The sequence below is a fragment of the Cydia splendana genome, chromosome 23, assembly GCF_910591565.1.
Source record: "Cydia splendana chromosome 23, ilCydSple1.2, whole genome shotgun sequence".
NCBI classification, from domain to species: Eukaryota; Metazoa; Arthropoda; class Insecta; order Lepidoptera; family Tortricidae; genus Cydia; species Cydia splendana.
This window is the reverse complement of record NC_085982.1, coordinates 12,980,711-13,002,105: the sequence shown is the minus strand read 5'-3', so window position 1 is coordinate 13,002,105 and position 21,395 is coordinate 12,980,711. Positions and strand designations below refer to the sequence as shown.

The window sequence follows — 21,395 nt, the reverse complement described above, 5'->3', positions numbered from 1 at the left end:
TAGTAATCAAAGATCGGGAATTAAATCAATATATGTAAGTACAAAAGTCTTTGATATTTCGTAACATTTTAAGACCAAACAATGTAAAACACGAATATAAATACGAATGATAAAATGGGTTTTGTCTACTTACTAAATGCTACTGTTATGATAGGCAGGCTAATCAAAGTTAGTTCCGTTTATTTTAGCAGTAAATAAATTCGGTAGTCCAACGGGTGACTTTATCAACAGCATTTTCAATGCTAACCAAACGATTCACTCAGGATGTGTCCGTAAACTCTAACGTACATGTTTGACGCTGATTATATACTTTTAATTGATATTGAAGGAATATAACCAGCTTGATAAAGATATCTAAGAATCTCTATTTGCTTTGCCGTTTATGATATACTTATTTAGTACTGTAGCGCGACGAACCGAAGTGGATCTTGATGGCCTCCGGCACCAAATACCGCCATGCTTCTCTGTCCAGAACAGTTTCTCTCCAATCGACAGAACCGAGTTGGATAAAGTAAACCCCTTAACCCCTTAAAAGTTTTTCCGAATAGAAGAATATGTAGTTGCTGTTGTAAAACACGAAAGCAACAACTGTTTGCGCCGTGGTTCAAACACCAAAACCATTTAAGACATTACATCCACCGTTAAGCGAGAGAAAGGCCATGAGCAAAGCAAAACAATAATTACAACACACACACATGTCATAATATCCTGATCAAACAGCGGCACAGGAAGGTTTACACAACGGGCATATAGTAAACATAACTGGGAGCCAAGTACTGGTATTTCTGCAAATCCACTTAGTTTCGAAACAGAACTAAGAAGAGATACAATGACATAAAATTATTTCATTAGTTATTTGCTAAGTACGCAATATGATGTCATTAGGAGCAAAATACGACCACGAATCATGACATACCTCCTCATGTTTTTAAATAAATTCGCAGATTATAATCACACGTACACGGAACTTAGTAATGACACAGGTTATTTTTTTTCGTGTAGGTATATACAGAATGTCGTATGGCCTATATGCAGAATAATAAACGTTTTTAAATTTATATTGTATTTAAATTTGTACAGATAACACAAACTCTTAAACATTCAAATAGAAATTTACAAAACATCGATCGTGTATACATAAAACAATACATGTTTACAATTGGTCGGAATGTAAACACTGTTTAAACGGCCTACATTCAATAGGAATTCTCCTTATCGAAAACAGGGCATGAACTGGGAGCTAACTGTAGAAACTTACAAAAATAAACAACGGGTATAGTAAATTTCTTTGCAGATGTAGTCGCAATATAAATCAATATCCATTAGTATCTCACTGTATGGCATTAGGACAGAATAATGAATATTCATTAATTAATATATCATGAACATCGCAGTCCTTAAGGGACAGTCGGCTGCAAAGATAGTTGATCATTGACCAACTATCTAGACTAGACCGTAGACTAATTTCTAAAGTGAATTTCATTCATTCGCTCATTAGTCCTCGCTTAAAAGCATAACACTAGTTAAGCTTCATTAGCAGCGTACTGAACCATGCAGTCTCATTATAAGAAAAGTCAAATATTGTTAGTTAATAATCACTCTGCTCATCTTAAGCAAGAAGGACAAAACGATGCAAATGACATCAGACGAATTATAATGAAGTCATAATGCAAAATCAGAGCAAAATGCGGAAATCACTGAACCTATATCACCAACACGGTTAGGATGATTGATTCCAGCATTAATGGCCCATAAAGTGATTTATAGTGTAAACACTGTAAACTGACACGAGAAACAAACGAGAATTAAGACTTAAGCCTTAAATACATTGGAAAAGCACCTTGCTCGCACTTTTCAAAATTAATTTTAGACTAGAAAACGAAACTATTGAGATGATAAAAATACAGCATTTCAGTAAAAATAAAGGGAAAAAAGAGCCAAACAAAAGCCAATTTGATCATATCGGTCAAAAGTCAAAGTAAACAGTTTACGAGATTAGGTCATTTGACACACTAAAATCACTCACCACTAATCTTAAACTAAATTGATTGCATCATACTGCAACCGCCCGTATCGTCGAAACAATTCATTCACCATTCGTAAACCTTAATACAACGAGATAAGGTCTTAAATGATCAGTTAAGGATGTTGTTTGTAACAATTCTCTTGCAGTCGACCCACATCCTCAATTGATCCTGTGCATTTGTAATCGATGCTTCAAGTGCATTGACGTAGGTGCACTATTTATGCAAATAGCTAACGCATCTCCATAGGAACAAAAAATCCCAAAGCTAATAAGTACACATTTGACAATAGATAGTTGATTCATAATTGGATAGATGTATGCAAAGAGGACGGGTCACTATGTAAGGAAATTCTCATGTTTCGTTCAGGAAGAAGGAATGTTCGAACTATACGAGAAAGCCATATAAAATATGCACAGGTAAATTATAAGCATAATAATCATAAGCATACTGAGAATGCATCTCATCGGTTGGCACGAGTCACGGAAAAGCCATCTTAACGGTAATCCTAACAGGTTTAACAGGAAAATGGTAGGTAACCTGTCCGATTTAGACGTATGAGTACTGGTAAAAAATTTCAAAAACCACATTCTTTGTAGAATATAAAAAATATAGAACATTAGCACTACAACCATTACAAACACTTTATTACTGTGACCACATTGATTTACAAGAAAATATACAATGCCAAATTGATAAAAAATTTAGGTTAGGGGTTTAGAATATTCTACCATGCGATCGCTGTAACAAATTCTGCAAATTCAAAAACAGCAAAAAAATTTGGCATACTTATGCACAAAAAGAACGAGGAAATAAAAATCGTACTCGTAGCATATATATTATACTCGTACTGTTGAATTCTGGGTCTCAATTGCATAAGGTACACACCCGATACAAATTGCTGCAAGACCTAATTCTGAGTCGAACTCTAATTGAGCTTCCTAATGTGCTAAATGAACTAACGTTGGTAAACCCTTCCTGCAATGTCTTAAGGTCTATAAATGTTGTTGGTATAACTTCAGAAATAAATTAATCCTTCACTCAATTGAACGAAGACGTCATTGTGAAGCATAAGGATAATTTGGCTTCTGAGAAGAGTATTGAGCCTATTGGTATTGAGGTCTGACCTTTGCGTATCGTACTTTGCGGTTATTTCACTTTTATTTCTCAGAATTATATGAACGAATACCATTTTTGTAAGTCTGTATTCATTCACTACCATGTTTAAGAATTTTTTTCAGATTGTTGTTATTATGGCAATGCTCTGCGAGAAATATAAACAACGATTAAAGTAAATACTAATCATGAGCAATAGGTACTGATCGATCAAGTATGATAGCGATAGCAAAATAATAACACTGCAATAAAATATTATTCTGTTACCCAGGTGGTCTATCGGGTGGGGATGGGCTTTGACACCCACCCGCTATCATCAGTTACCCGTGAACAAGATGCATGTAACTGCGTTGAAATATCGGGAGCTCGAAATCAATACAAAAAGTAATCACGGTTCATATCCCGGTCGATATAAGTCTAGTGAAAATAAACAATACCTACTTACTACGCTTTATCATGAAGACCTTTAAATGACATAGAACAAAAACCAATTTTAATTTCCTGGACAGTCATGTTAGCAGGAAATGCTCTTGCTTCCAAGCATATCCGAACTTTAAAGCACCCAAACCCACATGTCACCGTCTCACCGATGACTGTACAACGCTGGAAATAGCAAAACGCACCATTAATCCCCCAAACGACAATCAGCAATCAGCACCGAAAGTGACCGGGATCCGAACCCGCTACGTGAGTCACGACACGAGGCCATGTTCACATCGCACGCAGGCCAATTTTGGGCTCTAGTGCCAGTGTAATGAGATCTCGAGCCCTAACAACGCAAATTCCTGAGATCCTTGCATTCCTGCAGATCAACATGATGGGAAAAGTATCCGGAAAGCGTAAAGCTAGCAAAAGCAAGTATTGAGGATATTAGCATTGGATGATATACAATTTAGCTAGCGGTAATATGTCTAGAAATTACACCAGCAGTCTGCAGTCAAACTGTACATACTAAACTACAAGTAGATAGTAAACTAGATTTGAATTGACGAAGGGAAATTCAAAAAGTAAAATGACAGCATTCAGTTTTTGTGTGACACAAGATGATGAAGGGTTCAAAGATCGCACTTATACTGTATCGCCTGAGCCTACGACTCGCTAACGTTCACACTTTTAACTGACAATTCGTGAATCTTATTGAAAAGACATAAAGTCCACCGATGGATAGTTAAGAGATTTTCTGTTAGTACTCCAATTGGAATAACATTAACATCACTATATTTTCAATCACTTGCGAGCGTTCAACCCTTCCCAATACCTGTGACCTCGGGATTCTTAAGGACAATGAGTAATGAGGGATCAATATTACATTAGTTGGCCTGAGGCGATTGCTTGCCTGTGCTATAAGAGGATACGGTATTTATATCGACTTCCCGTCGAGGTGCTCTCGCGCATCCCAATCGGGAGCCATTGTCAGCCATGTTTGAAGTTAGCTGATTGATATCGGTGGGACTTTGAAGGTAAAAAGGAAGAACAAAATTGGTAAGAGGGTTGTTATATCTATACATCAAATATGTGGAAGTAAAAATAGTATAATGATAACCGAAAAGAAAAAAAGTCTATTAGAACATAAATTTTTGCACGTCACCAACGCTGTACGTATTAGGGAGAGATTAGGAGATATGAAGATAAAACAATTCATATTCGACTAAGTCCAAGAGGTATTTGAAAAATATCACAAGAATAGGCAATCATCGGTCATTTACCTGACAACCAACAAAAGAAAACCATCAGCTAAGAATGCAAAAAGCCATCTCCATCCTGAATGCCTAACAGGTTACAATAGATCAGTGATGTGATGTCACCGCGCAGGTATTGTACAGCAGAACTATAATTGGCAACATGTGTCTATTAGTAAACGATTTAAACAATGGCTGATAAACAAAACGAATGTTTACATAGACCTATACTTCCCTGCTAAGATCCGTTGAAATTTAAGCTTTATATCCCAGAAAACAAAGATGTTTTTGCAATTGAAAAACTAAGTAAGATGTGAGCTTTTGAAAATAAAGCAGAACATGCAATGGATTTCAATGAAAAATAAACCGCCAATGGCTGTTTGCCAGAACGTAAAGCTACGCTCGTTGTAGTGACGACGTTGGTTCCAGTTCCAATTGCAAATTCATTTTATTGGCACTGCTTGTTGACATGTCTGATAATCTTAAAAGCCAGTGACTTAAATGAGAACGAAAACAAAACTGGGAAGAGAATCGGAAGTTTTACAATTTCTGCACTAATCCTACCCACAACATGTTGCAAAACAGGCATTCTAAAAGCCCAATGCGTAACTAAGGATCACGTTTACATGTAAAACCCGTGAGGAACTTTATTGCAAATTGCAAACAAAAATAATGTAAGGATAAGTTAAGTAAAAATGGCAACATTGCCACCAAAATCATCTATTAGTGAATAATATCATGATTTGTTACTTTGACATTCGTGTTTATTTAAAGACAATACATACCTATATTACCTACGCAATAGATGCTTGTTAAGTTTAATGAATAAGGGTATAAATAAAGCTTTAACAGCATTTCCCACACAATTACGTTTGTTTCCACTATTTCTCAACAGAACCACGTCATTTCAATCCTTTGTCATTCCCTATTCGTCTCGGAAAACTCTCAGATCAGTGCCGCAGATCTTATAAACGCGCAATAAGTTAACTTTAAAACCTTCCTCCATTCCGATGGCCTTTTGCGCGTTTTGTCCTTAATGTTCTTTTGTGCCTTTATGTTCGTGTCACATTTCACCTGTGCAAGGGCTTGCTTTGTTAGAGTTGGGCTGTTAATGGCTTTATACCCGGATCAACAGTTAACACCGTGTTTATATATTGTATAGTTGCAGTTTTATAGTCCACAGAAATTACATAGTCAAAACTGTTAACTGCACGGCAATTCTAAAACTCAAATTTTCAATGTGAAGACCGATGACAGTAAACAGCATCCCTGTTAGTATGTTAAATTTTGGTGAAATATCACCAGCATCAGAACCAATTTAATTGCCAAGATACTGCCTGTGCCTGTGAATGTATTTAGTTTTAGAGCCTACATCATGATATTCATGATACAGTTATCTGGTTAATTGACTTCCAAAATAAGAGAACATTCTCAATATAGGACTATTTTTTGGAGTTGTCTCAGAATCACGGCCTTCCCATTTCTCACCAAATATAAAATATTTTAAGACTTGAACCCCGAATGATCGTTAGAACATTTAAATGGGTTAAAGTTCTATGTGCTTTGTTCATTATTTGCCGACATTCTGCTCGCTTAGTTCACATTCATTTCATTCATTTCATATACATACTTGTCCTGCAGGTTTAGGCCCATTGAGCTCCACACGTGCTATCTACGTTTAATAATAGCTGTATAAGACTCTCATTCAAGTTCAATGCGGCCCATTGACGATACACGACCTATCGCATACCGTCCCGATGGTTTATATAAACTCTATTCTTATAAGAAAGGACCTTAGGGTAATTGGCGCTTAAGACATTCTTAAAATTATCTTAATATCAGCGTTACACTCTGCGACGTAAGTGCCAGTCCCTGTAAGGTCTTTATTTATAGGTACTTATAGCAGTAGGTTTCGCATTCCAACATCGGTCATCGGGCCGTTGATCTAGCTTCGTTTTTTGTGCGAATTTTTCAGAGCAAGCAAAAAAGATCATTATCTTGAATAGTTGCTTCTACCATCAATAATGTTGCCCAATCGTATACCTTATTACAATTAAGTAAGGTCTATCAATGTTCAGTTGTATAGCTGTTAGTACTTCAATCATCGCTGGGCATTCCATGCTTGTCAAAGTAACAGCAACACTCTTTGCTGACTTTAATTGTGAACTTTATGACTTTGTAATAAGGATTATACGAATTGCCAGTCTCTATCTGAGTGTTTTACTCGGCTATGACTCATTGGAAACTTTGCCTATGGGTGCCATGGAACAATCACCGGTAATAATCTGTGCAAAAAATTCAATCGAAAGTGAATGATCATTAGGGCCAAATTCACTTTCTACGAGTAAGCTGCGATCAGTTTCTTTTATGACATTGGTGTAATAACTTTTAGTATGATAATACTGTGGAAATTATGAAAGGCTACAAAATGTTATGGAGCCAATATAATAAATCTAAAAGACGCATGAAATAAAACATGGGATACTTTTCAACCCGGAATGAATTCCCTAAACTAAAAGGATTAGGGTTGAATATACGGTAGTACTAAGCGGAAAGATCAATGTTTTTAGTTGCCAGTCGAAAACTATTCAACCCGCCCAGCCAACCAAAATATATTGTACAGAAATTTGAAGTTAATACTCAGTTACGAGCTCATGTAGTATGCTACTTTTACGCGGCCGAAGTCACAGGCACAAGCTAATATACCCGGGCCAATTCAAAATGTATTTACAAAGTGAAATCACTCTGTATAATGTTATCCTTCAACCGCCTGCGGAATGTTACCGCCGGTCACGGTGCGCCATAACGTCCACTGGTATACCTTATGTCTTGGACATAAGGTTCAAGAGAGTTCAGTCGGTGGAAGCTGTAAACTGTGCAACTGATCGTCCGTACAGAAATAGTATTCATTAACGTGTGTGGACGGTGATGGAACGATTCAATATGCCAATTTATTTTAACACAGCGAAACCGATAAAATGAACACCTGGATTTGCAATTCGGTTCCAAAGCGTACAGATCCAAATTCATCCCTCAATCCATTTTGGATTTGCTCCAATCCTCCACTAATCGACACATTTAGACGTGAACGTAACAACCATAAGCGGAGCGGTGCGGTGTTAAGTTTAAGATCAGAGTAAGGATCTCGCCAAATGAAGAACTTTTAGTTAACGATATAAACATCAATACAATAAAAATGAGGATGTAAATATAGGAGAAAATAGTCAAAATCTGCCACTAAAAGAATAGATTGGAAATTCCAAAACCACATAACGTTGAAACGCAAAAAAAAAAAACATTGTCATTGTCAGTGTCAATTATCTTCTTGTGCTAAAAAGACAAGACAAAGTGATCAGCAATATAAAACGTTGTAAAAACAGTAACAAATGCGATATAAACGAGTATAATTCTCGTACAGACTAATAAATAATGCATTAAGTTTCAAGTATAAGGCATAAAATAAATCAACATCATGACAAGACCATCGAGATAAGAAACAGGTTTGGTTTGGAACTAGGTAAACAAACTATTTTATCACATGTGTGCCAAAGTCAACTTGTGGATTTATTCCAGTCCAGTCTATAATACGAGAATTAATGTTTTGTGTAATCTTAATAGATAAGAATAATTTATTGCCATAGTAAGTGGAAGAAAATAGAGTGAAAAACTTTTAATTCGCAATTTTTTATCAGATTCGATATTTTATGTGCAAAAATTCGCCGATGAATAACGAACTAATCTAATTAAGGACACATTTCTGTGGATTTAGGAAGGCCAGTGCTTAACCAACCATTTTTGCATAAAATAGTGCCTGCACCAATACCTGGTAGACACACTCTTCACAAGTCAACTTTGCTAGCGCTTCAGGATAAAAAATCGTAAAGAAGATGCACTACATACAACATTATGTCGTTTACGATATTCAAGAAACATCACAGCTTAAAGATCCGTACGCTCGAAGAGATCTTAAAAGGTGAAGCATTTTTCACGAGAATTTATAATGCTGCAAAACGATTCCATTGTGTTAAGTGATGTGTGAATTCCAGGGAGCAATTGTCTCAATCAATAGTCTTTGTAAGGCCTAATTTGTTATTTCCTTTTCTGCATTGCCTTCATCAATTGAATCACCTTTTATAATAAAACGATTATAATTCTACATAGGACAAGCTAACTTCTTTTATTTATTTATTTACACTACAAGTATTTTTATTTAATTTCAGTTATAATTCAGTATATATTTTTATTTAAAAGAATCAAAAGTAAAAAAGTGTTTGGGTCCTAGAACTCTGTCCAGATTTTTTATGGGAATTAGGCAAAAAACCATTAGCTTCTACAATAATGGCTGTACGCCTAATCTGCTTTAACGCAACGACCACGAATGATAAATCGTCTCAACCACAAAATGAAACCGAATACAGACAGCATTCGTAACTGGCCAATGGTAGATCTTATGTCTTTACGATAAGGTTTACAAATTGTCAGTCGGACGATGTTACAGACAGGACGAGGAAGTGGCGGATGACCGACAAACTGACAAACGTTTGTCGTGACTACCGCGACGCTTCAAGACCACGCTAAGGTCGGTGCATCGATTGTTTAATGGTCAAGCCATCAATATGCAGATGACCTGGATTCCGGAGTGACAATCGAGGTTAAACAAAATCCGATCCTATGATAATTTGTATACTGACTTTTAATCCTTACTTTCTAATAAGATTAATAATAAAAATCAACTCACCTCTATTTCCGCTGAACAGCCAGGAGTTATGATGCTTGTTGGTGTTGCTAGCATCAAATTTCTTTTTCACAATAGGCGTTGACTCTACGACGCTTGCTTGCCTACTTCTTACAGCTTGAGGAGTCTTAATCTTCTTCTTTGACTTCTTCAAAGTCCCACTATGTGATTTTCTTAATGTGTTCACTTTCACGGTCTGACTTTTCCCTCTGACCTTGCTTTTGCTTCTAGAAGTCTGTCGGCTTAACCTCCGCCTATGTTCTCCGATTACTTTAGGTGTTGGTAGTTCTTCGTCAGTATCGGTGTCTTCAGAAGGTTTGCCATCCTGTGTGGTTATAGACGCATGTCGCTTTTCCTCTTCCAGAAAGGATCTAGTATAATTTAGAATTTCAGTCGTACTGACGATCTTGTCAATAGCTTCAGCCACAGCTTCAACTGGCTTAACAGTCGTCGGAGTCTTTTTCCTTCTGAGAAAGAAAGAGCCAACAGAGGAACCTTTACTACTCTTTCTTGATTTAGGAGCATCAGCGGTACTGCTTTTTCTACTGCTAGAGTTACTCTTATCCTCTTTCTTGCTGTTCTTCCTCATCTGTTCTAGTTTCGTGGTGGATCCATGAACCGAGTCTTTTTCCTCTTCACTCCAAAGGCTTTCTCTGGATTTCTTTTTGTCAGAATGTTTGTCGAGATCTCTTTTGTGATCGAACCAATCATCGCCAAGGTTCTTGACTATTTCCAGAGGGTTCGATAATGACATGGTTTTTCGATGTGTTTTCTTATTTTTCGCTAAATCGACCTCCTCGTCAGTCACGGCCAGTTTAAGTGATTCCTTGCTCATGGTGGGGCTTTTACTAAGTCTTGGGATCGCATCATCGCTGGCCGATATGGCGTCGCTGTGGCAATCAGCTGATTCGTACAACGATTCGTCGCTCTCATCTCTCCGTTCTGTCGGAACATTTTAAAGGTGTTAGAAGATTCTAGAGTTAGAGGACACTGCAGATTTCCTTGCCATTTATTTGTTTGCAGTCAGCACCATTAAAGGTGTATGCAATAATCAATAAAAAATCACACAATGATCTGAGATCACCCAGTATAAAAAGTATTTCAATCAATCAATTGTCGAATGACGAGACAATGTCAAGATTACAGAATGACTCACGGCTGTTAGAACGGCGAATGCTTTGCAAAAAGGCTATTATCCTAATTAACATTAACATACAATACGGTAGGCGACGCTTTCTAAGTGGACAGTGAGATTTGAAACATTTAAATTTACGTAAAACGTTTTGTTTGTCTTTTGTAAAACAAGGGTGAAAGTTTTTTTCAATTTCACGTACACCCGTGGGTTAAACAAGACCTTATGAAATAGCTACTATGCTGCAACATTAACTTCATTTACTTTATCATTCAAATTAGTACCTTATACAGTGCCCATTAAGTTCTCTATTTCATTGTTATGTCTACTTAGTAAAAGTGAGTAGGCATCTCAAAATAAACACAATTAAGTATTACCTAACGGCCTATCTCTTTATCGTAATTTTCTTTGTTATCTACGAGTGCGTCGGTGTCAACAAACCTAGAACTGGTTTTGAGAGCAGTATTAACCTGAATACGAGATTCCTGTGTATGCAGATTAGGCATATCTTAATCTGGCTTTAGGTTTTTATTGAAAGTAGGCGAGCATTTAAACGCGTTTTGAAATGCGGTTTTAGTGTTTGGTAAATAGATAAGCTGGTTGTGGTATGCGTAAATAATTACATATTTAAAATTCATTAATTTATTTTTAATGGTTTTATATTTACTAGTCTGTTTTGTATTCCGTTACCTATATATATTAATTTGAATGTTATTTTTACAAATCCTAAAAAATATACAAAAACCAATAATTGTAAAAATATATAAATATTTAATTACCCCAAAATTTTAGTTACCGAAGACCCTTTTTTTATAAACCACCTGCGGTTTGTTTATGTTGTATATAACAGCAGGTTGCGTTATCAGTGTACTTGGTAAAGTAATCGCTTGCGCAACGAGTAACAGTAGTTAAACTGTTGACAAGGCTTGTTTACATGAATGTACACTTGTACAGTCAACATCGTAAATGCCTAAAGTGCCGCTGTTTTCTTTTGTCATTTGGTATGTATTTTTCATGCCCCTATGATGAGATGTCACTGTAAATATTGTATGGACTTATAAGAGCCCTTGACGCCTTCCTACTTGCAAAACAAAATTTTGAATTTATATTTTATTAACGCTTTAGATCATTTTTATTCAACGTGCAAATTTTGTAATGTCTCTATTTTCCTATTGACGTCAATTTCTTATTGCTATGCTATGATATTATTTGACGAGAAGGCATGGCTCAATCAGCAGCAGAAGTAACTAAGCAGACGTGTTCAAAATTCTTCATCTATTAGCAATAAAAGCCCCGCCTTAACCATAATTTGCACGCACTGTATTAAATATTTAAACCCTTTACACGCAACACTGATTTCCGACATGGCCGTTATTCTACATTTGCATGCCCCTCACACCTATACGGCAATAATCGCCTTGCTCGCTTCCTCATTCTAGATTATGACCCCCCACTTATTCATAGATCATCGACCAAGTCAAGGTCAACTCATGCCGAAATGCATGCAAAATCATCAGCGACACCATTGACCAATGGTAAGCCTTATTCCAGTGATATAAAGTCTACCAAAGTTCAGTTAAGTGTTGCTATTAGTACGGACAAGCTCGTATCCAAATATGAAGCTTGAATTGAATTGGATAAGGATTAGAGTGGAATTTAATTTTAACCGATATTGTAAATACAATACAGTCTCACATCACTATCTTCATAACACATGGCGTTTGAAAAGAACTTTACTACTTGACTGATGAAAGGAATTACCGCTATCAAAATATTGCTAACTTATTACATTTGTTTCCTAAGAGACCAGGCAGAGGGATTCTCAACGAATATTATGCGATGCGTATGAGTCATCACATCATTGTCTGATGCTTTACTTTCAAAATGACTTACGTGTCTTTGAAGTTCAATACCTTTTTGACTTTTTGTTAAGTTTGAGTATGCAAATTTAAAGTGTTGTATCAGTTGTATGTATATTAGACTTGAAGGCCTGTTGTATCTTTTTGGAAGTAGAATGATCGGATGACGTATTCGTTAAATTATAAACTGCTGTGGTGTGATAAAAAATGAGGTCATTCTTATATTCGGTAGTCTCATCTTTTTGATATCAATACTGCTATGTTAATGAGATAATTAGTTATATTTCTGAGAATACTACTTAATTGAGTTTATGTGTGAAATTTTATATTACTGCTAAAATAAGTCTTCTAATTTTGTATCATGCAAAGTCGTCTGCTTACGAAATTTAATTTCATTTGCATTCATAAGTTCAGTTGAATCAGTTGGTTCGTAAGAAAGTCCGTGATTTATATCCGAGCACACATTTTCTTGTTTTTCTTGGACTTAAAAAAATACTTTTGAACCTTAAAGATTTAAATTGGACTAATCAAGAGAATAAAAGTCAGCTTTATTACCTTCTTAGTTCGTATAAAACAAATCGACAACTCGTAATATATCTCTGACTCCATCCAAAGGCTTAAAGAGATCGCTTTCCAGCGACAACACCGCCTGTCCGCCTCTATTGTTAATCAATTATTTTTTCTGTTTCTTTTATTCACGATAATACATATGTATTATCAAATAATAATAATAATCTTTACTCTACTAAACCCTAAGCCTAAGGTTACATAATTCGAAACCTTTGGAAATAAAGCTATCTTTTTAAGGCACTTGCACCATTCCACTAACCCGGGGTTAACCGGTTTAACCTAGAGTTGCCATGGTTACCAGTACAATTTGACATTAGGTTAACGGTTTAACCGCTTAACCCCGGGTTAGTGGGATGGTGCAAGTGGGCCTAAGTGTTTTTGCCACAAATATTGGCAATTCTACTGATATCTCCTGGTGTGTAAAAAGTGTAAAAACCACCATCAATTATGCCCTTAACCACGTCATCCGCGAGACCGTTGGGCCGTTGGCGAATTCAAACGGAACATATTTCGGTTACGTTTTTTGTGCGTGAATCAGATCACGAGACAGGCTGCGTAGTAGAACTGGATAGGTTATTGAAGGTTGTATTATATTACTAACCTTATATGAAAAGCTGTCGAATTATTACAAAACCACTAAGACATTCATCGTCTGCCCGATTTGAACTTTAAGATACGTCAATTAATATTATCTAGAAACGATATGGATTAGATGTGTCAGTGTTAAAAGTGACGTTTTGTTTGAAGAAACGTCGCATTTGACACTGACTCATCTAATCCATATCGTTTCTAGATCTATTAATTGACGTATCTTAAAGTTCTATTCGGGCCGAGACTATTTGATTTAGAGTACCGGTTACTAGTAGGTATTAACAATTCAATTTTTTCATGCTTCTGTGAGTAATTTTTGTTATTGATATAGGAGGTAAACATATATGTAGACGAATAGCCTGATGGTAAGCGATTACCGTCGCCCGTGGACACCCGCAACACCAGAGGGGTTATAAGTACGTTGCCGGCCTTCTTTCTAAATCTGTTTGGTTTTAAACTGTTATACAAGGCTCTTCCATTTAAACCGACTAAAATTAGTTAAGCATCGTTTTTAATGTTCCTTTGTCCAAAGGCAAAAAATCGCCACGTGTCAGACGGTCAACGGTTTAAAACGGCCACAATAACAAACGCACAGCTCTTCTAACTTTGATCATTAGGTCTAGAATCGCTTGGAACTATAGTTTATTTTCAATAGCTTTAAGCACTAAGAATAGCTTTACTGCCTGGTGGTCTTGGGTTCTGAGCACCGTATGGTTTTCTAAGTACCATACTAATGCTATTTCTAGGTAATTTGTTACTTCGTTCATATTTATCTCATTTATTCATTTGGTTTCATCTGCGTAGTATTTCAGAAAAAAAACAAGTTATTTTGAAGAATGCGTATGTCTTATAGCACACTGCAATTAGAAATACAAGTTCAAAAACGATGTCAATTAAATTTTAAAACGTAACATAAGTAAACAAATCTCTTAGTTATCGGAACGCTAATTTCCAAGTAGTTAACATAACAGATAACTTTACTAATGAACTATGAAACAAACCAAAGCATTTCGTTGAAACATAAGTTGTTTATTATAATGAAGTTATAGATAATGATTTTAACACGAGTTTATCAAAAGTTCGACACTTCGCCTGATAATTAATTCCTGTGATCAAAGCCCAAGTTGTTAACATTATAATTTCTTAACAACTTTGAGAAATTGAAATGTATTTATATTCTTAAGCCAATGATTGATGCTAAATTTGAGAGTAATTTGATTATTTTAAAACAAATATCATGAAATTAGGATGAAAATATAATAACTTAGAAATGTAAATATCAATTAATGAACAATAGATGATTTTATTGCCATTAATGGCATTACGTTTCGAAGTTTCCAAACCGAAGTGACATTTTATTTTCTACTTTCGTTTATTGTATTTTTTAAAACGCAAGCAGTTTGATTTCCTAACTACAAATTATCAAAAATACTTTACATGTTAAACGTGACAGTTTACCATTTTCTATTTCACTATGCACGACTGCACGTGTCGTAATTGTTTTTAAACGTTTAATTCGAACCATGACTCATTATCAGGTTATCAACTAGCCTTGTTTTACTCGGGCTATTGTCAATTTACTTTAACCTCTGAGTTCAAGGTTATGTTCCAATATCATCTTATCTCATATGTGTGTAAAAATTTTAAAGCCTGTTTTAACACTCATCAACGATATGTTTAAAGACGATACACATTTTCTTTGTGTAAATTTGCAGTTTGAATAAGCGGCCTCTCCATTAATTTAATTGTCTATTATTTTTTTCTGGATGAGATCCCTTAAAGGGATAAGTTAATGATGAGTGTTTTTCCTGTTTTGTTTTTTATTTTATATACAAAAAATTATAATATATATTCATACTGCATTGCTCATTACTCTTATTATTGTAATACGTAATACTAGAGTCTGGCTAGCCAAATTTTGTTGTCAGATATTTCCTTGTTGTATCATCAATTATCTATGCTTTTAAAATAAGTTAAAAGTTTGTTGTCAATTTATGTCATTCATTCAAATTGTTCGCGGTTTATAAGGCGTTTATTTTAAATAATACTTAAATAATATGAATAATTACTATACCGAGTAAGGTCCGCAAACTATTATTTAAGCTCGTAAATAATTACGACAATGTGCGAAGTCGACGTCAAGCGTTTTATAACGAAAAACTGCAATGTTTACAAGTCGTAAACAATTCAGTAGGTTGGTGCTCTATTAATATTTTGATACTTTAAGTACTAGTTCTAACATTTCCCTATAACATTTATTATGTACGTGAATTTATTAATACCTGAATCTCATAAACAGGCCAAGTGTGTAAAGAAACGGATAAACTAGAAGTTCTGGAAAATATCAATAAAATCAAAACATTGGAACGTATACTTATGTGTTTATCGTTGACTGTACATTAAATAGTGGTATAAATTATGTGAGCTGACTTTGAGTGCACGTCAACGTATATTTAACTTATTTCCTTAGGTACCTTACGTGTGCACAGGAAATCAAAAATATTTTCTAGTATCAAAACTATAATTTCTACTACACAAAGTGTGACCAGCCCAAGATTTTTTGAATTTCCCGCCAAAAATTTGTGTAATATATCAGTAGCCAGACTCTAGTATCATGTAAAATTGATATTTCCATTATGATTTATTATTCAGACTGTTGTCAAAATAATCAATACAGAGACCTTGTTTGATCAACCCAAACCTATAAATAAAAAATATACATTAGAGCTATTACAGTCCACCCTTTGTGTTCGTCTTTCAAGGTCTTCATTTATATTATCAATATATTAATGGTTTCTATTATTAAAGTTTCCTATAGGTGACCTACTTTTAGAAAGTTATTTATTCCATGTTCCTTATTTTTTAAAGCCTAGAAATGAATTTATTTGGATTCAATTATGATGAAGTTTGTGTACTGTCTGAATAATAGCATTATGTTTTAATAAAGTATGATTTGTTCTCGATGCATTAGTACTATTCTCAAAAACGGTTCTGTGATAAATAAATATCACATTTTATTTACATTATGTCATGGAGACAGTTATCAAGAACGCCCGCATGGCAATAATCATAATTATAACGTCTTTATACCGGGTAATAATGACTTCTTAACTCATAATCATGTTCGATAAAGCTCCTAATAGTCATAATTTTTAATCCATTGTATTCAATTAAACATCACAATACAATAAACCTAATATGAGTAGGACTACATTATTCGATTTTGAAAGCATTCGCCGAAACTAAATTAAATGTTTCACAGAAGGAAACAAAATTAAACCAATCGTCATATTCATTAAATGGCAAGGAAATCATATCTACGATACGAGTATACTTTTCAGAGAACTTACCTAGCGACACTTTCATGTCCAAAATGTCAGAATGTCGTCGTTTCTCCTTTTCGCTCTCCGTCGAGGTTTCCCTCTCGCTCGACTCCCTTGTCGGCTTGAGGGTTATCGCCTTCTTCCTCCTCAGTCTATTCACCATCCCGTTCTCTCCCTTAACCGTCCCATTCTCTGAAGGTTTGTCCACAACCTTCGGCTCCCGTTTGAACCACATCATGGTTCCGACCATAGGTGATATTTTTTAAGTCACTCACATCTGTTTCACTTTTCACTTCAGTTAGAATTTCACTGGCCACTTTAGTTAGTTTAGTTACATAATCATCATCTGCTTAGACACTTTTGATTACATTTGTGTTACCAAATTCACTTAGCTGCAAAATAAGACGTCATAGCTGAGTGACACTCTTGGCAATGTTCGTAATTAGCCGGTTTTATTCGTTTATTTATAAACTGAGATTGTCGCCCTTACTCGGTCTAATAATACACACTCAGATTTGTTTTACATTCAGCTAATCGATTGAGTCACATGTTTCCCGACAGAATTAAATACATTAGCATGACATCAATATAGATTTATCAGAAATCTAAACGTTTTATGTTTGGCGCAACTCCAACAGAATTGAATATAAGTAGATCAAGTTCCAGATTTGTACAACTGAATTACAAAATATTATGAATATTAGAATTTATACGTCAATAAAGCAATAGATCAAAACTAGAGATACAATAGAAGAATATACAAGAAGCAAATATTGAATAAACGTTACAAAACCGATGAAAGATGAAAATGTAGCATATAATTAGTTACTTACATAGATTAATTTAATTACCTAATAAAAATCGAAGAAATACCAAGAAAAACTATAGATTAATAAAACGATTCCTAACCTGCGCAAGCATTTTACGTAATGTCAGACATAACGTCACCGCAAAACAAATGAAACTTGTACGTAGCTAATTGAACGATTATCGCTGAGCAGCACAAACAGCACTTGTGTTCATAATCGAGCTGATGAAAGAAATTACTATATTCTGGTAAACGAGCATGGAGAATAATTAACATTGCGGGAATGTCGTCATGGTACTACGTTTATTTTTAATTAGGGACCTAGCGACTTGATATGATAGAACACTTGACCCTCATGTAAAGTTCGCAAATAGTTATTAAATCTAAATAATCCTTGCTTTTCAAGGCCACATTTTAAACTTTATAAATTTTACAATTCATATCCCAACCCAATCTAAGAAATTCTAAGCACAATCGAGCTTTTATGACTTCCTTTTTGTCTAAGTAACAATTTTTATTTAGGAATGGAAGTCCACTTGATTCTTACACACAACAATGTGTCTTAAACCTGACATGATTAAAAAAAACTAAATCATTTTTTAACATGATAAAAACAACCCAAATCTTTTTTTTGCAATTCTGACTCATCGTAGGTACTTTTGTCGCTACCTTATGGTCTCAAAAACGCCTACAAACTCCCCCAACGCAAAAAGCTAAACTTTCGACTAAATGCCCCTCAACTTACATCGTTTAAGAACCAAACAGCTCTGATGCGTGCGCGCCGGAAGCTGGATAAGGAAGCGGCCTACACACTACCGCTCTGATAGTGATTGTACTATTAACAATACGTTGACCATCTGTAAGCCTTATCTCGTTGTAATAAAGTTCAAACATGGTCAGCTAGATTGTACCAACTAATGTTGCCATTGGCCTTAACGAAATGGCGAGTTTCATCTAAATCGCTGTCATTAGGGTCTAAATACACGTTGTTTAGGATTTTGTGGTAGATCGCAAAAGATTAGTATACGCTGGGTTATTTATGTGTTGGATGAGGAAGTAAGCAGTAGCGTTGTGGTTTAACTTATCGGTCGTAAGTCGCATTACGTGTTATTTATTTAAAGTGATTCTCGGAAAACATTAGGAGACTTTTAGCATTGTGAGTTATTTAAGTATCGTAATTACACTAGAGATCTTAAGTGACTGTTAGGTGGCACAAAAATCAAATAGCCTACCTTCTCCAGAAATAAGAGATTAAGTAGACATAAAATTATAACGGTTATAAAGATCTTTCAACTTCCTGATCCGGTGGACTTGATGAGTTACATTAAAACCATTGATAAACTAAAATCAATAGAACTACATGTCTGGTATTACAAGGAACAGCTGATAGTTTGAAGCACAAAAAAACAATATAAATAACCGAAGCCTAAAGCCATATGGCGGGGTAAAAAGTGTTCCGGCCCGCCAGCCGTAACTGCATTTAGCTGCCAGACATCGGGGGTGGGGTGTAGGGTAGGGTGGACGGGGATTGGAAGAACGAGTAGAGTTGAAATTATATTTTAATGAAAAATGTTACGAAAGTGTTGGTTCAGTGAAAGTTTGGCTGTAGTTGTGCGTTGATGGAGTTTTCTATAATACTTGACAGTAGTGCTGAATGTAAATTCGTGATAGCTATTAATATCAAACTCAGGGAAGTAATGTGTAAGCTTTTTTGATCTTGGACTTGTTAACTAGCCTTAAAACTCATCAATCTACCAAAAGCAATATACAAAAACTTCACAGTTTAAACAAATTTAAAGCAAATCACAATTTTTCGCCGACGAGTAGGTTTTGAACTTAGATATGAATTTGAGAATAAGTTACTAACACGAACAACGCATTGGCGAAACTTTTTTTAGGGTAAAAATTTCCAGGGAGTTACTGTAAACAAAGGTTTATTTAAAAATATGAGTACGTGTGAAAATATAATTAGCACGAGCTAAAAGAGTGATGCATCAAAAACTGCACTAAATATAGGGCACAAAGAAAGAGGTTTCGGTGCTAAAAAAGAAACTGGAATATAATTAGAGGCTTCACGGGTTCCAATGAATCATTTTGATGAGGAAATTTCACATTTCTACTTCAATTAAGGAACTAAGTTAATGTATTATTAAAGAATTTACTAAAGCATGTATATTTATAAATATGCTTGTTACACACCATATTCAATAGTCAACATCTAGTCATAGATTTCTTTGAAACACATTCTTAGTTATGTATTGCAATAGGAAAATGACATCACTAGGTATAATACCTCAGTCAATAACCACAAGGTTCTTTTCTAGAAATAGGTTAGGTTTCTGACATGTTCCACTTGTAAAGTCTGCTACAAATTATAGACTACATATACAGCTTAAAAGATTTTTCAACAACTTACTTGCGATGCGAGCCGCTATAGTACATAATGAAATCCTTAAATTACGAAAAGTTCTTCTTTGTTAAAATTTCACTAGTAGTACCTAGTCGCCCTTCTGTTCGTGACACATTGTCTCTTGGCAGATCCCGATCGATTCTCAATATTGATATGATAGATTTCTCGATCTTAATATTGGATAAAGATATTCAAGATATCGCAAACAAACATGATACTTGTACCCCAAGTCGACTGTCACTTCACTCGTTCGATGACAGAAACTACAGAGATATTTTCTCAAAATATTATCCTTGTCGATTTTCGCCAAGCGTTCGACACCGCGCCAGGCCCCAGGTACAAAATTAGTACAGTCCGGAAGCGCATCCTGCTACTAAACTACTAAATATGTCCCCTTCGCGTGTAATTTACATTACGTGTCACTTGGCAGGTTGGCGTAGTTTCCTGGGGTTTTTCATTGATTTTTCTCTATTTCTGGGGTGCGGTGTTGTGGGTTCGAATCCTGCCCTATTATAGCTGTTTCATCGCTTTAGAAGTAATCATTTCCCTTTGATATTATTTTGCTAATAGAAAGGATTTACTATTTAACTGTATTAAATTTGTCAATTGATTCTCGAAAATTTCTCTGATAATTTTAGTCTAAGTAATTAAAAAGAAATTGTAAAGTCAAAATACCGAGCAAGCTAAGTTTCATGCTTTCATTTCATAAAAATATAACTTTTTATGGCTTTACATCCCGAAAAGTTACGTGGTTGCGTAAGGAAGCCAGTTAATTTAATTTTCAATTCTTTCATTACAAATTTGCCCTTCTACTCAATCTTGTAGAGACTCCACCAGGACTCAAACACCCGTATACCTAGACATATCAACTTTACCATTCTTGAACCTTATTGCCAAGACATAAGAACTACCAATAGTCAGTACTTACAGCAAAGCACAGTAAGTGCAGTCTGAGCACAGATTTAGCCTCCAGCCATCGGTCACAGGAATCTAGACGTTCATCCATCTTTAATGTCATATCTAAAAGGACGCGGGCTATATGAGGGATGAAATATGTCGATGATTATGATCAGGAAGCGAACATTGGTGACTTGACGATAATGGCCGATGATAATTTATTGATATACATAAATAATAAATGTTCTGTT

At 35.2% G+C, this 21,395-nt stretch overlaps 1 protein-coding gene across 1 annotated transcript in view; it reads right to left on the bottom strand.

Annotated features, from left to right (window-relative positions):
- LOC134801755 (uncharacterized) overlaps positions 1 to 21,395 on the bottom strand; it is a 94,853-nt gene that overhangs the window by 57,185 nt on the left and 16,273 nt on the right. The window contains exons 2-3 of the mRNA XM_063774351.1: positions 17,057 to 17,421; positions 9,558 to 10,496 (exon numbers count right to left, since the gene is read on the bottom strand). Of these exons, the coding sequence (XP_063630421.1) occupies positions 9,558 to 10,496; positions 17,057 to 17,279 (1,162 nt within the window). The 5' untranslated portion in view covers positions 17,280 to 17,421. The remainder of the gene's footprint in view (positions 1 to 9,557; positions 10,497 to 17,056; positions 17,422 to 21,395) is intronic.